The following is a 15,722-nucleotide window of genomic DNA, read 5'->3' on the forward strand; positions in this document are numbered from 1 at the left end:
CCATCATACAGGAGCTAGCTCTAGCCTTTTACAACATTTTTCCATCCAACACACTTGGCTGATTTAACCTCCTGTTTTCTCGTACGTAAAGGACAGCTTCACATTTATTTGAAGTAAGAGAAATTTACTCTATTACAATCCGTTTGGAGAAATCCATACAATACAGCTACCTACTGTTGGTGTAAGTAAAAACTTCCAATCAAAGTGATCGAGAAATTTTGTAGTTTTATTCAAAACAGAAGCTTGATCAGCTAGGAAAGGTTCAAAGTTCAACTTCATAACAGTTGAGCAACAGAATAGAGGAAGATAAGATATAAACAGCATTGTGTAAACAGAGATGTAGTCGACTATGCAGGTGATAAAAAACAACTACTTTGTCGGAGGAAAAGGAGATATGATGTGCACCGAAGGGTGATCAAATAGACTGGTCTGATGCCTGGTAATGACCATGAGAAGTGAAAGACACACTGGGCCTGGGAGAAATAAGTCCAAAGCAAACCAGGACATATGGTGAAAGATAGACCGTGGCCCGGGTGATTCACTGAAATTCAAAGCCTGTCAATGTCCTAGAGCGGCTATTTGAAGTTTATCAGGTGTGGTAAAAATAAAAATGTATCAACTAGCCTAAGGTCAAACATCAAGGATCGCAGCCAACAATCCTAAGGCAACTACATTTGAAGGGAGTCAGGGAAAATTACATTGATACGAAGATGTAAAGTTTCCGGGAATTACTCAGGCTCTTGAAGTTATGGAGCCGACAGGCGAAGGAAAAAAAAAATGTGCAAAGTGTGATTTCCGCTTGGGATAGGTAAGTAAGGTTAGTCACGAAGGGTAAATAAATCATAACCAGCCCCAAAACTGATAAGCCCTCAAGAGGGACAGCAGACACGAAAATCAAAGGGGCATCGGGGCAAATAACGAAGAGGTTTGTTGACGAGTTGGAGAACGTCAAATTACATGACTTGACATTAAATAAAGGGGTGACGGGACAATTACTCACCCACAAATCGTGCGAAAACTCTGGAGGAGGCTGCCATTGTAACAGAACGAGTATTCGACTAAAATAGGAGACGTGAAGGTGAAAATTACTCAGCACGGAGGGAGGGATAAAACTGCCGGCGGATAATTATAATACTTCGGCTGTAGTGCTAAAGAAACTCCACGATTTGCCGTCGCAACATTGAAACAAGGGTCGAAGGTTTCAATCCGCGAGCGAAAGGAACGAAAAAATTTCCACCAAAATAAATATAGGTTAATTTCAGTGGTACCACACTTTTCACAAGGCGCCAACTTGATCAATTTGCCCGCCTAATTATGAAAAAAGCTTATCAAAATTGTGAGAGGTGATAAGGTAAGTTATTACACTTCTTCGTGGAGCCGTGGTTTGAGGCAATGATATCTTAGCATTTTTTTGCACTCTCATTAAAGTTTTAAAGAAAAGTAAAAAATTAAATGGCTCATAAAAAAGGATTATCTCAATACGAATGTGAAGAATTTATAACATTGACGACGCCTTAGAAGCCGGCAAAAATATACTGATTGTAGGATAAGTTGCATGCATGCGATTTGAAGGCACTTTGAATTTCACGATGATTTTAATTATTTTATTCTAATTTATTTAAATTGGTGCATTACTTGCTATAATCGCAATGATGACTGATGAGTATTTACTTAGGCTCGAGAAAAATAAGAACTATTGGCAGTGTGAATGTACCTAATCTGACTTTTTTCAATTTCTTTGAACTTTCAATTTTTGAACTTTCTTTCAATTTCTTTCAATTTCTTCACTTTTGAATTTCTTTTTTCTTCCTATTCAGAACTATAAAACTATACTCAATTGTACTACATTTAGAAATTAGGAACCATTTTATCTAGCCCATACATAAAAGCACCTATCCGTACAGGGATATTAGTGGCACATAATAAGCTGTTTCCAAAAAAAACCAGGCTGATAAAGGTGGTTACATTTTTCAGTGTGTCAACTTTTGCAAGGAAGGAACAGGAGCGTGCTACTTCCTTCACAGAATTTTTAGTACAGATAAATCAATTTATGGGACCAGATCTGTAAAAAGGGACCTTATATTCCAGGAAAAAATATTTCCTGACTTTTTACAAATGCAAAGAGAAAGAGCGCCTGGTAATCAGGGCCGGATTTACCTACTTGCCGCCCATGGGCCGCCTGTATTTTGCAGCCCCCTCATTTTCATTCGTTTTGAGACATCAATAAAAACCATCAAGTGAACATGCCGGAGGGGGGGGGGGGTGGTTGCTGAGACGCGTGAAATCGTAATGGACACATTTTTTGCGAAAGACCTGTCAACACTACTAGCAAAAGTTCACGGAACTTTGCGCGAAAGTTTAGTCTCGTAAACCTATCGCTGTGTGGACAACGCCTTCCATTTATAAGAAATGAACGAAAAAATTATGAAAGAACAAACATAAATAAGGTTTAATAATCTTAACCTCCGCCGCCGCGCCGCGCTGACCTCACTGTGTTTTGCGCAATGCGTGAAGTATTCCTACAGTCTTGTAGGCGCTATGCGTCTCACGCCAACCGCAGCGGACAGCTTTGTTTGACGCAATGCTTGAAGTATTCATGCAGTTTTGTAGGCGCTAATATGTATTACGTGCCGACTGCCGCCTCGAGGGCTTCTCCTTTTCATGTGAAGTCTTCGTTATCATTGCCCTCTGCAGCGCGCCGTTCCAGGCCAAATTGCGTGTTTGGTTTCTCTCTTAACTCGACTAAGTGAAGGTCCTGTTTCTTGTATCACCGAAAGACGACAAAATTAGAAATTACCATACCTTTACTCTCAGGAAATGAGAGACTTTATGGCCTTTTCTAGTTCGTAATTTTTTTTCTGAATCCGATTTTTTTTTTTTATACCTTTATCTGAAAAAAATTTCAAAATTTGCCGCCCCTAAATCCGGCCCTGCTGGTAATATTGGCGCAAGTTTGAATCTAAAAACTCAATAATTGAAGAGGATGGTCCTGAGGTTCCAAGACTAAAATTCTTAGATTGAAGAAAAGCGTGGTTTAGGTAAGTGTTTACAAACAGTTCAGGAAAATTTTCTCCTGGGAGATAGGGTCCTTGTCCATGGATTCGGTAACATATCTTCTAGGAAGAATTAGTGTTACCACACGTTCCTTTCTGAGCGCGTCCGCATACCCAAAAAAAAAAAAAAAAAAAGACTTCTTTTTGACGTGACCATACGGTGATCAAATTTAAAGAAACCATGACTTGTTGAAAAATCGCAGTGTGTCTACTAGGATACAGTGCAAACTCTGTAATTTGAAGTCCTTCAATTCAAAAACCTCAATAATACGAGGTCTGTTAGATTAGAAACCGGATTTTGGTGATAACTAGCCCAGTGTGCGTCCGAATTAGGTTTTCTTGAGCTTTCCTGATAGCTGGTAATATACTTAAGAACGCTACGTTTACAGATTTTAATTTATTTTGATCAGTGTTTATTCTGTGTCATCTTGAATACGAGTAAGTCAGGTGCGTTTTGCGATTTTCATCATGCGATCGCTGATAGAGCAAAGGTTCAACATTAACTTTAAACTCGGTATACCTTGTACCAAAATTTTGGTATGCTAAGTAGAGTTTACCAAGATCATTTTATAAGTTGTTTCCACTGTTTTGTGGTTTAACGATTCAAAACTGGTCAGAGTTCGTCGAAGATGAGGAGCTTGGAATCGATCATCAACGGCAACTGCATTTGTCACGTGGAAGAAAAGCGGGCAAAGTGCTCGAAAATGGTCGTTTCGAGCTCGCTGAACAGTGTAATATTTCTGAGGGCTCTGTACATACAATTTGATAGAATATATAGACACGCATCAAGTTTCAGGTACACTTGCCCTTGATTGTTCTCCGTTGAACGAAAATCCAACCAAATGTCAATTTCCTTTAGCTGCTTGAACGTTCTAACAATGACTACATTTTGGATAGGATAATTTTCGGTGAAAATACTTGATTGTACGCCTAAGATATGAAGACGAAACTCCAATCATCCTTGTGGGTTGAAAATGTAGTGCAAGACCGAAAAAGAGAGACAAGTTCGGTCAAATATAAAAATCGCAAAACACCCATGAGGTTGCCTTACTTCAACCCACATACCAACGAAGCTAATGAAGATTTTTCAAATTGTGAACGTAGCGTTCTTAAGTATATTACCAGCTATCAAAGCTGAAGAAAACCTAATTCGGACGCACATTGGGTTAGTTATCACCAAAATCCGGTTTCTAAACTAACAGACCTCGTACTAAGAGAAATTCTGTCCATTTGAAAAAGTCTCCATATTTGGAGACAAACCAATGTATATGTTGCCCCTCTTAAATTTCAAATTCTTGAACCCCGATCAGCGGGTAAATTAGCTCTGTACAGCTACATAATTCGAAAATTTGCAACAGTATAGCAATTTTGAAATTAGGATTGCATTGCAGTCATCGCATGCTCTGCAATTTGAACTGGCAAAGGCGGATGCTCTATAATAATTAAAACAAATATTGATGGCTTCGTTATGATTCAAATTGGTGAGATCAGGAAACAAATACGAGAAATCGTATTTAATTGAGGAGTAAAAAATAACAATCACCAGTTATAAAGTTACACTATGTTTATTCATATTAGGTACATTCATAGCATTTGACACATCAGAGGGAAAAGAAACAAAATATGATTGGACAAAGAATCTTCATTTGTCTTCTTGAAAAGGTGAGGTCTCTAAAAATAGTCATCAAAAGTTAGCACAACCATTCTTAAAACCCATCTTCCTCTCAGTAAACAACTTAACTTAACCATTAGTGCTTTCCTGCTTGCACTATGGGGTTCATTTATAGATAAGATCAATGTGTAATTTACTAATTAGGAGTAATAAAAATTAAAACATTGGAGAAAAAATGAAATTCACACAAAACCGATCACATTGTTGCTAAATAGTATTGAAAAAACAACACTTTTCCCCCATTCAAAGCCACGAAAAATATCCACATTGAATTGCAAAATCTGGCAACCTTGACTAACCATCTCAGGTGGCTCTAGGCAGATTTTTCATACCAACGATTAGCTACAGGACATTCAAAATCGTAAATGTAGAAATCAATTTACATTGGCTTTGAAAATGAAACACATTTCAATGCAACATTAAAAATCAGTCAGGAGACTGTAATAATTGGATACAACATATGTTTACACTCGAAATGCATGGCCCTGTGTGTTGACATTGCTTGTAAAGTGGGGCTGATTAAGGTGAAAAGAGTAAAATAAATGTAAAGTGTTGCTAACACCATCTGAAAATCTGCACCTGGCGGGCAATGGCTATTGAGCACTGAAAGTGTAAAAAGTAACTAAAATTGTAATATTGCATTCTTGTTATCACAGACTAATGAGGCAACATTTCTAAAAGAAAAAAAAACTTGAACATTGGACAGTAGTTTTGAAAAAAATTACAAGTGTAAAAGAAAATAGGAAATAAAAAAAAAAGTTCAATTCCCACATCTTTCGCAAGAAGATTGTTTTTTTCCCTTCTTTGTTACTTCTTACAAAAAGAACTTTACAAATCTAATGGGTTTATTTAAATGCATATTAGAAATTCGAAGCTTTTTTAAAAAATTACTGCGATACTGTTCAATTAATGTAAAAAAAGAGGGGGAAAGAACAACAATTGTAGGAAATTTTACGTACCTACTTATTGAAACTGAGCCTCTAGCAGTCTACAGTTTTTACGAACATCAGAACATACTTAAGGCAAGGTCTATGTTCAAGACCATGATTACTAGGCCTTGAAATTTATTGATAAAATACTTTGCACCCTCTGTTGCAAGTCCCAGCCAGAGGAAGAAGAAAAAAATGTCCGGGATTTCTACTCGGAGGGATAGGAGTTAAAGTAGACAAGTAGAAAATCAGACTGTTGACTTAGCACAAAACCTGGCAAAATAAATTTTGATGGAAAATGAGACAGAATATCAATCATAAGAAATCTACCGTGATTGAATTATAGCTCTAAGGGTATTGATTGATTGACAATACTTTAACATTCCTTAGCTTAAATGCAATCATACCCTATTTGTATCCAAAAGTTTTTAATACCAAAAAGATAAATGCCAGAATATCATCAAAACATTACTAACCACAGAACTACAAAAAATGGTTGTACAGTGCTTGATTCAAGGACTAAGTTGGGGGTTAAGACTTAAATTTTGCAAATTTGATCTTTTTTGGGCCATTCGACATTAACGTTAATGTTTTTTTTATTTTTTAAAAAGTTTTAAAAGTCTTCTTCCAATTGAGATCACCCCTCTAACTGCATACCATCAGCTTAAGCTTACTCGCTGTAGCAAACTGTACCCTACACAAGAATGGTTCTTTGTTACGTATCACTCGCTGAAAGAATTCAGCACCTCTTTTTTACGTTTAAAGAATTTTCAGTACTGTCCTACAAGATGAACAAGTTTCAGAGCTTGTAACACTCAAAATACTGTTCAAAAAGATGCGTACATAATTTTTAGAGGGTTCTAAAATTAGACTAATCGACCAAGGTGACAGCTCTGATGGAAATCCTTTCATATGATGTAAACACAATTGAAAATATATACACCTTAAATATATAAGTTTATACGATAAATGATATTATATACAATGTCCCCAAAAATATTCAAGACAGTTGATAATAGTGGGTAACGAGAGGCTTCAACATTCTGGGCTACTTGCGTTCATATTGAATGCTGTAACAACCTTACTGATACTGCTACAAGGTTTCTATGAAAGACTAATTATATTTTTCAAATTTCGAAGAATAGGCATTATTTGAAAGGCAGTTTTGCTTCAGTCTGAGTAGACTTCATGGAGGGGAAAAATGAGCTGCAAACGACCATTCAAATTCTTGAAAATATTTTACAGATACGTGTACTAAAGAATCTTGTCTTCTGTAAAGAATTCGCACTTTGTCTAGTGGTCCACTGTCCCTCATTTAAAACTACGAGAATGAAAAATACAAAGAAGCAACAAACTCAATGTTCACCATTGCAGCTCACTATTTACAAAGATCACAGCTGATCTGAAATTTTTCATACCTTGAAAATTTGTTACATTTATAATTCAATTCAATAATAAAATAAATCTCTTCATAGCAATGAAAATACATCAGAATTTTTTTTTACCACTCAACTATTCAATATCCAATGAATCCTAGCATTCTTCAATGAAAAAAATGAGGAAAATGGATACAATTGAAAAAAATTAAAGCTCTTACATTTACTACAAAATTATTTATAGTCAAAAGTTGCTGCATAACATAAAAGGCACATGCTAAAGGCAGCGGTTGATACAAAGTTCCAACGGAAAAGGGTATGTTTTTTACTTTTAAAATAGATATAAAACTACTCTGAATTTTTTAACCCCTGAATGGTTCAATGCATATTGGGAGGCCAAAGACTGGTAACTACAGGGTTTATAAAAAACGCTACATAATTATTCTAAATTAACAAATGGACGGATATTCTTTCGTTTAGGACGTTTAGAAATTTCATTTTTGCTTTTAAATTTGATTTTACTTGATGCTAAATCAAATTCACTTTTCACGCTTTTACGAAAAAGAAAATTACTTCCAGAAATTAAAAGAGAAGGCCGTTAAAAAACATTGAGTCTCATTTTTCGATTGATTAAAAAAGGAGAAATACCAACTGTAAAAAATATTCGGTCAAAGAAAAACCGTTCTTGGCTTACATTTTGATCCCAAAATTTACGGACGACTTGCTTAAAGCAATTTTCTTCTATTTGAGCAAATCTGATTTAAAATGAACCGGAGATTTTTAAACATTGTAATTGAGAAGCGCATTTTTCTCAATTAGGCACCGATATGTTATGTACCTAAATGGTAATTTATACATTAAAAGCTGGCCTTACAAATTTTTGAAACATAATTTGAAAAATAAAAGACAGGTTATGCAATGCAACCCTCATAACATAAAAGCATGACATTTCATGCTATCATGAGTTTATAATTTTGATTTCTATTTCGAACTTGATGTGCCCAAACTTGGCATCGCACTAAAGCACTGTAGATTGGCAGACAGGTTGAGAAACTTAAAAAATTATAAAACAATGATTACAAATAAAGAGATGAGAATGATGATGGCTTGTATGGTACAGATATGAACTATGATACCTACGAAAACTAAAAAACGAAAGTCGAACCTACAGGTGGATCAATGGATCATCACACAAGTCCTGGAAACAAAAGTAGTGTAAAACCTTGGAAAGTGAAGACCTGATAATGGTGATAACAGAAAAAAAATTTGAATGCTGGCTGAATAATATTCACCTGGATTTTTTTTTTATTCCTTCAAGGATCATAAAGTACAGTGAAATCTAGTCATAACAAAACCTGCTTATTGGGATTTTCCTTAGAGGCCTGCTTGAAAAATTCCTCTGTCCTGTTAGATTGGTGATGTCACATTAAAACTTTTCCTTTTTATCAAATTGGATCTAAACAATCACAATACCTAATATAACCTTTCTAAATGTTATATATCACTTTATTGTGATGTGACATTAATTTATAGCGTCCGGGGTGCGGAAAATTCTTGAGCAAGAAAATCGCGCTTTGCGCAGGGATATCCATGCACTTGCAAGGAAATTTTCTTATGAAGAGGATGATTCTTGAAGTTTTTTGTTTTGTCATCCCTTTTTCTAGTTTTTCCATTTTAAGCAAAAAATGAGAAGGTAATGGAAAAGCGCACTGATTTCTGAAATTTTTTGCTTGATGCTTTCTCTCAACATTTTAGGGAAAAGAGGGAATTATTCATGAGAAAGGAAAGTTTAAGGCTGAAATTTTGACTGATTTTCGCCCCAGAGAACTTTCAGCGACCCTGATAGCGTATATGGCCAGGTTACACTACTTTGGACGATTCGGTGAGACAGTGGCGACTCATGAAAGTTGGCAACACTGATCTTCGTCCAAATAAACGCATGTAAATACATCGATCGATCGTCGATTTTAACCAGATCCTAACTGAATTTCACGTTGCCTAACTTCTGCTTATGTTTCATTTTTTTTAACAGGAAAAAAACACAACATAACGCCTTGAAACTTCGCCCGAGATTTCCTTAAATTTTGAAAAAAATCTTGCAAAATTTCAAGTAAGAATGTTTAGTTTTCCGGTTGACAAAAAAATAACGCGAGAGGAAATTCGGCGATGTGTAATGTACTTCCGTGCTAAAAACGCCTTATGAACCATTGGGCGTTGTCTGATTTCGTTGGATGAAACACGAATTTTCATGAAAACTGTTGAATATTTTCCTTCCAATTTTTCAGATAATTCGTGTCGTATTTGAATCTAAAATATCTGAAAATTTTGACGAGAAATATGGAAATCTTTTTCCAAAAATAAACGCATTTTACCGTAAAAATTTTGGCTAAGTCCAAAAGCTCATAAGGTGTTTCACCTTCGCACGGCAGTGGAATTGAGCAGATCTTGGTTAAATTAATCCATTGTTTGGACATCGTTCTGCAATTAGGAGCTACAATTTCTGGCTTAGTTCAGAAACAACGAATGTAACATTAGTTAGCCTACACACATAAGTGTTTTTACAGTGTTTCTTTAATTTAGAAACCACATATGTAACATTAATTGGATTGCATTACGCAAAAAGGAACCAGGAGAACCGCCGTGTTGCTAAGATTGTGCAACTTCACTCTAGCCGTCAAACTCCTGTAATCGTGCAAAAATATGACAATTACTTGGACATTTTTGTCTTAGATTCACAGGTTTTAGCGTGTAAAATAGACAATTTTTAAAGATGATCAGGTTTATCCTCCAAGACAAAAGAGGTTACACAATCTTAGCAACATTTCAATGCTCTTGGTTCCTTTTTGCAAAATGCAATCCAATTTGCCTGTACACGTAAGTGTTTTTAGAAATGAGCCAGAATTTGTAGTTCCCAATAGCAAAATGTAGTCCTTTTACTGAATACGGAGGAAAATCAGGGTTGCCAGCAGCGGGCCGATTATTGAAACTGATAGACAAAGCGATAGACAAAGAAGACATTGGGAGTATAGAGCGATCCTATTGGTTGACATGGTTGGTTCTTATAGACTAAGGAAGAAAATGATGGACTAACTGTCGGGTCTTTGGTGGGTTGCCGTTAGTTAGTCCATTACCTATGCTTCCTATGTCCATTGCCACCACCCGCTTCCACCAATAGGATCCCTCCAAATCCCTTTTGTCGTCTTTGTCTACAGCTTTGTCGATCAGTTTCAATAATCGGCCTGCTGGTCAGAGTAGTCATCGCGATGGGAGGGTTTAACAATACGACGTGGGAAACTTTCTACGAGCTAAATCATATGGCTAACAAATGAAATGATACAGATATCGGAACATAGAGCGTTACAGCTTCTGGATGATCTCGTGCTTTTTCTTGATATCTAGGCTGTCCTTCTTCGGGTCATACTTCTCTCGGGCTGCCAGCTTGGCGCGCAGCTCCTTCGCCGACATGTTCAGGTTGAGAGTCGTCGATTCCACGCTGTTCGTCGTCGTCTCGCTCGAATTTTGATTCCCCGATATCTGTAACAGAGAGGAAATTCGATTAGGAAATGAGAGCAGGACAAGAAGGTTGAAAAATTGGCAGGGCTCATGAATCACACTGATATCACACTAACATCTGGGTGATATCACGCTAACATCGGGGTGATATCACACTAATATCTGGGTGATATCACACTGAAAAAATAAAGTTCCGAGCTATATAGACATACCGTCCGTTCCGGGCTGAGAGACCGAAAGTTCACTGAAAAAAGATTCTCGGCGTTTTTACCAAGGTCCGTTGGTACCTTTACCATCTCACTTTTTTTACCAATTACTGGTAATTTTACCGAGACAGACTAGTAAGCTTACCTAAAAACCGGTATTTTTACTGTTTTTTTTTCAGGTAAGAATACCAATTTTATTGGTAATCAATTCCCGGCAACTTTGCCATTTTATCCCGGTAATTCTACCACAGTCGATAAAAAATATTGGCGTTTGTACCAAGGTTCAGTAAAATTACCGAGAAAATTCAATATTTTTACCGAGATTTCTCGGTAAAATTACCAATTCCATAAATGGTAATTTTACCAAGAAAAAACTGGGATTAAATAGAACCCTGAATTCTTGATAATTTTACCCTTTTCTTCGTAAATACACCGAGATTTTTTTTTTCAGTGTAACATCGGGGTGATATCACACTGAAAAAATAAAGTTCCGAGCTATATAGACATACCATCCGTTCCGGGCTGAGAGACCGAAAGTTCCGGGTGTAGCATCCAGAGCAGTCAAAGCTACGGCTCCAGCATCCGGAACTTTTGGCCTCTGAGCCCGTTATGTCGTTATACCGTGACGTTATATCTATATACTGCCATGCTGAGGGAATAACGTGTGATCAATCACAATTAGCTCAAATCATTAAATTTTCTGTGTCAAGAGTATTAGTGGTAATTAGAAGTATCGCCCTTGTTGTCAACGAATGACAACATCTACGCGATGCTCATGAACGACGATTCCTACGTTAGTAATACTGCCGTGCTACGCTTCCGTACTAAGGAAGAACGCCGTATGAACCTTCAGACGTTGCCACATTTCCTTCAATAAAGACCTAATTTACTGGGAAAATTGTGAATGTTTTTCTTCAATTGTTTTCAGACAATTTTGTTCACAATTTTGTTTAAAATGTTTGAAAATTTCAAGGAAAAATACGTATAATCTTTCTCAAAAACACATATTTTATCCGGGGCGATTTGGCAACTGTCGAATGTTCATACGGCGTTCTTCCTTAGCACGGCAGTACGGAAACCTCGTATGAGCATTCGAATGCTGCCAAATTTCATCTTGGAAAATATTCATTTTTGAAGAGAGTTGCGAATATTTCCCTTGAAATTTTCAGACATTTTGCATCCAATTACAAAAAAAAATTATCTGAAAAATTGGAAGAAAAATATACACAAAAATTCCCAAAAATCAGTGATTTGTCTAAGGAAATTTGGCAACGTCTAATTTTAAATACTCATACGGCGTTCTTCTTTAGCACGGCAGAGTAAGCTCAAAGCTTTGAGTTTGGACGGAGTTCATTATTACTTGGTTGATCTGTACTCGGTGCGATTTGACCGTGGGGACATAATTCTGTGACGCGCGCGCAGGTCGCATAATTGGCGAAAATATATCCTGATTTTGAAACGGGAGAGGAAAACGGTTGGGCTTCGCACACGAGCGCGAACAAATCACCGCTGATAAATGCGTTTATCGCCTGAGCTTCAATAGGCGGGATTGTCAATTTTTATCACTCGTCGAACGGCACGACTGAGAATGAGATGGGGAAAATTCCGTGCGCGGAAGTGAAGTTGTCAAATGCCAACCGACATACTGCCCTGCCCCGAGAGACCACAGTATATGAAGAAAAGTGAACAAAGAAAATCTGACACTCGTCAGTTCTAGCAGCATTACAGGGTGTCTACTAAAACAGGCTGGCCAAAAATTATTACTTTTACAGTAGTTTTCAGCCCATTCCCGAGAAATTCAGTACCAAGGTGGAGAAATGGTGGTGGGTCCTCACCGTTTCGCGAGGAAAATAAAGCCAAGAAATTCCAAAAAAAAATTTCAGTTATAGTCAAAAATTCTTTCTTGGGTCTAATGAGTATAAGTACAAAGGCTGATTCAGACATTTGGCGCCATTTTTTAGTGATTTTTTCCCATCGAAATTCAACACTGTTTCAGTGCCTCCATTTGGTGAAATTCGAAAAATGTCAAACACTAATTTGAATTTTTCTCTTAAATTGCGACAAAAAATAATGACGTAGACACAAAATTTCATTGGTGGCTTGAAGAATAACTGGCTGCAAAATCGCAATCTTGCCGGCAAATGAGAAACAACGCGCAAAGATTGCATTCTTTCTACGCTTTATTAAAAAAACGAGCGTTGTATGAATGAAAAAATTCCGGACCTTATTGCAAAATTTCTGCACTTTTTCAGTGCTTCCGGTCCCTTAAAAATCAGCAATATTTCTGGACTTACTGGAAATTCCGGACTGGTGGATGCCCTGAGAATATCACTATGGACTACGTAAAACCGAAAACGCGCTTTAAAAATTGAGGACTGAGGGTTGACCCCAGTTTCTCTTATAGGACACCCATCAGTGGCGTGGCGTGAATGATCGATTATCGATATCTCGCCATTTGAAGCTATGGTAAAGAATCGATTATTAAGGCGTTCGCTGCGAACACCCTGATAATCGATCTTTTGTCATAGGTTTAAATGACAGATCAATCGATACATCGCAAAGCACGTCACGCCACTGACACCCATAAAAGCGAGAGGGATATATCATCTCATGGTGTGAGAGGGATTCTGCTATTGCTGAGCGCGTATCCTCGAGAATAGTTGGATCGAGGTCATTTCATTTGACCCTACTTTCTTCTCGACTCAATTTTTGGAGCTTTGGAGATGCTGCGACATTTCATTTGTCAGGGGTGTCAACAGAAAACAGAATGATCTAACTACAACTTATGACTCTTCAATCTTCATAGAACTCTTTCTAACTTTCGTATTGACTCAGTACGAACTTGGCAATCACAAGTCCTAGCATTCGTAATTAGTAACGTTTAGCATACACTGTATCGCCTGGCTGATGCTTAAATCGAGAATAAAAGGCTATAAGAAATTGTGTAGCCGGCTATAGAAAGTATTGGAAATCTTACAGTCGGCTGTAGGTCTACGGTATTTTGGAACACAGATTCTACTGCAAATTTTTACCAGGGCATTCGAGAGTTGTCGAGTTTCCTTAAATAAAATATTTATTTGAGAGAAGTATTACGAATACTTTTTGCTGACATTTTCAGATGATTTATATGTGATCACGAATAAAATTCTCTGAAAATTTTGAAGATAAAATTCACAAATTTCCCTGTGAGTTCATATTTTATCGAAGGAAATTTGGCAATGTCTGAAGGCTCAACGACAATTCGTCACCTTCGAGCCAAAGTATCACAAGCGCCATGCGACTTTTCAAGATTTCCGCCGCCATTTTATTTTTTCACAGGAAATTGTTCAACGAAGCTGTCCGACAATTTCACTGAATTTTCTTGATGTTACCGATAAAATTCAGTGAAATTTTCAAACAGATCCAACCAACAATTTCTCTGTAAAAAAATGAAAAGGCGGCGGAAATTTTGAAACGTCACATAGCACTTATTGTGATGCTTGGGCTGGAAGGTGACGAATTGTAGGGAGGGCTTGTAGACACTAGACAGAGACACCCTGGTATATCTAACGTCAGTATCTGAAGCACTCTATTTTAATCCTGTGATCATGCACCTCTTGAAAATTATCTCACATGTTGCCAAATTGTCATCGGTCTGTGGGAACCCATCTTTCGCGGTCTTCGCATACTGAAACAATCACGTTTCCTATTTCATTGCCTTCCACGTCACCTATTGGATCGATGCAAGGGTAATTGATAGGGTAGGTCCGATAATGCATAGGATCTATATGGAGATAACAGAAAAATTCCACAGTTTTTTTTTATGGAGTAGCGGCACTGACGAGCCGGATCCTTGACATTTTTTTGACCGCACCCTCTGTTTTTATGACCGACAATCGCGCGAAGACTCAGATCGCGGAATGCATTGGATTGTCTGTGTTGATATAGTCTGCTCCGCCCCCCTCATCAATCTTGCCGGTGTTTCCCTGCATAACGATGGAAGAGAAGTAAGAACGAATGTACAGAATTTGGAGGTGCTGCGTATTGTTTAATCCATGCCGCGAGGAAACCAGGATCAAATAGAAAATACAAAATACAATACAATAGAAAATGAATCAGTCTATGTTGAAACCCGACACAAGATGCGATTTTTCTTGGATTTCAAAATTACCTAACTGACTTTTTCCGGGCTCTCCAGCGACTGAGAATTTAAAATTTTTTGACTTTTCATTTCTTTTTTTTTAATAATTATAATATTTTTCACGAAGATTTTTATTAAGCGCGACGCCTCTTCAAACTGAACGATGCATGTTTCTGGCCGGAGGAAAAATTTCAAGGCTCTGTAGCAAAGTTTTCTAACTAATCAGGGTTGGTCAAAATTCCCTGACATTTGGTCCAGATTTTCCTTGATTTATCAACCCTGTAACATATACTTAGAATTAAAAAATGAGTTTCTTGCAGTTACTCCTCAGCGAGGATTTATTCCGACGGCGTAGAGATTACGAACAACGTCAAAAAACTCTGAAATGTATTTGTAAACAAAAATCACCTTTAAACCTATCGTGTCCAAAGTTAAAAATTAAAATTACCCTTAACTTTGACCCGATACTTGTATTCTGTGTGGAGGTATGGTTTCAATACCGAAGGTGCAGCCACATGCTAAAAAATGGACATCGAGTTGAATACGAGGGCGAGCAGCTACATATTGGTAAAAAGTCTCTTTTCTACCTTTACAAGCTTTCAAGGGATATCTGAGTGTTTGTTCAGTAGTGCATTATGTGACGAAATTCGAGCATATAAATAAACCGAGAAACTACTGCTTCTTCTTGCCTGTCTCTCACGTTTTAACTCCGATGCATTTTTTCTCATCGTTCGAAGGAATCTCAACTTTACGGCATTTTTGAAAAACGAGGAGGAGCAAATAGAGCCAGTATTACATAATTTACAGCGGGTACATGAAACGGAAGGTTTCAGACAGAAACAGAAAAGAGGAT

The 15,722-nt window shown here is 37.3% G+C and overlaps 2 protein-coding genes across 2 annotated transcripts in view; both read right to left on the reverse strand.

Annotated features, from left to right (window-relative positions):
* Positions 1 to 1,255, reverse strand: part of Scsalpha1 (Succinyl-coenzyme A synthetase alpha subunit 1) — a 43,905-nt gene extending 42,650 nt beyond the window's left edge. Inside the window, exon 1 of the mRNA XM_072305084.1 lies at positions 1,001 to 1,255. Coding sequence (XP_072161185.1) covers positions 1,001 to 1,037 — 37 coding nt within the window. The 5' untranslated portion in view covers positions 1,038 to 1,255. The remainder of the gene's footprint in view (positions 1 to 1,000) is intronic.
* A 3,344-nt stretch (positions 1,256 to 4,599) lies between these two features.
* The window catches only part of LOC109044715 (Na(+)/H(+) exchange regulatory cofactor-like protein nrfl-1), a 70,468-nt gene continuing 59,345 nt past the window's right edge, over positions 4,600 to 15,722 (reverse strand). The window contains exon 2 of the mRNA XM_019062551.2: positions 4,600 to 10,564. Coding sequence (XP_018918096.1) covers positions 10,388 to 10,564 — 177 coding nt within the window. The 3' untranslated portion in view covers positions 4,600 to 10,387. The remainder of the gene's footprint in view (positions 10,565 to 15,722) is intronic.

The sequence above is a fragment of the Bemisia tabaci genome, chromosome 10 (genome assembly GCF_918797505.1).
Source record: "Bemisia tabaci chromosome 10, PGI_BMITA_v3".
Classification (NCBI taxonomy): Eukaryota; Metazoa; Arthropoda; class Insecta; order Hemiptera; family Aleyrodidae; genus Bemisia; species Bemisia tabaci.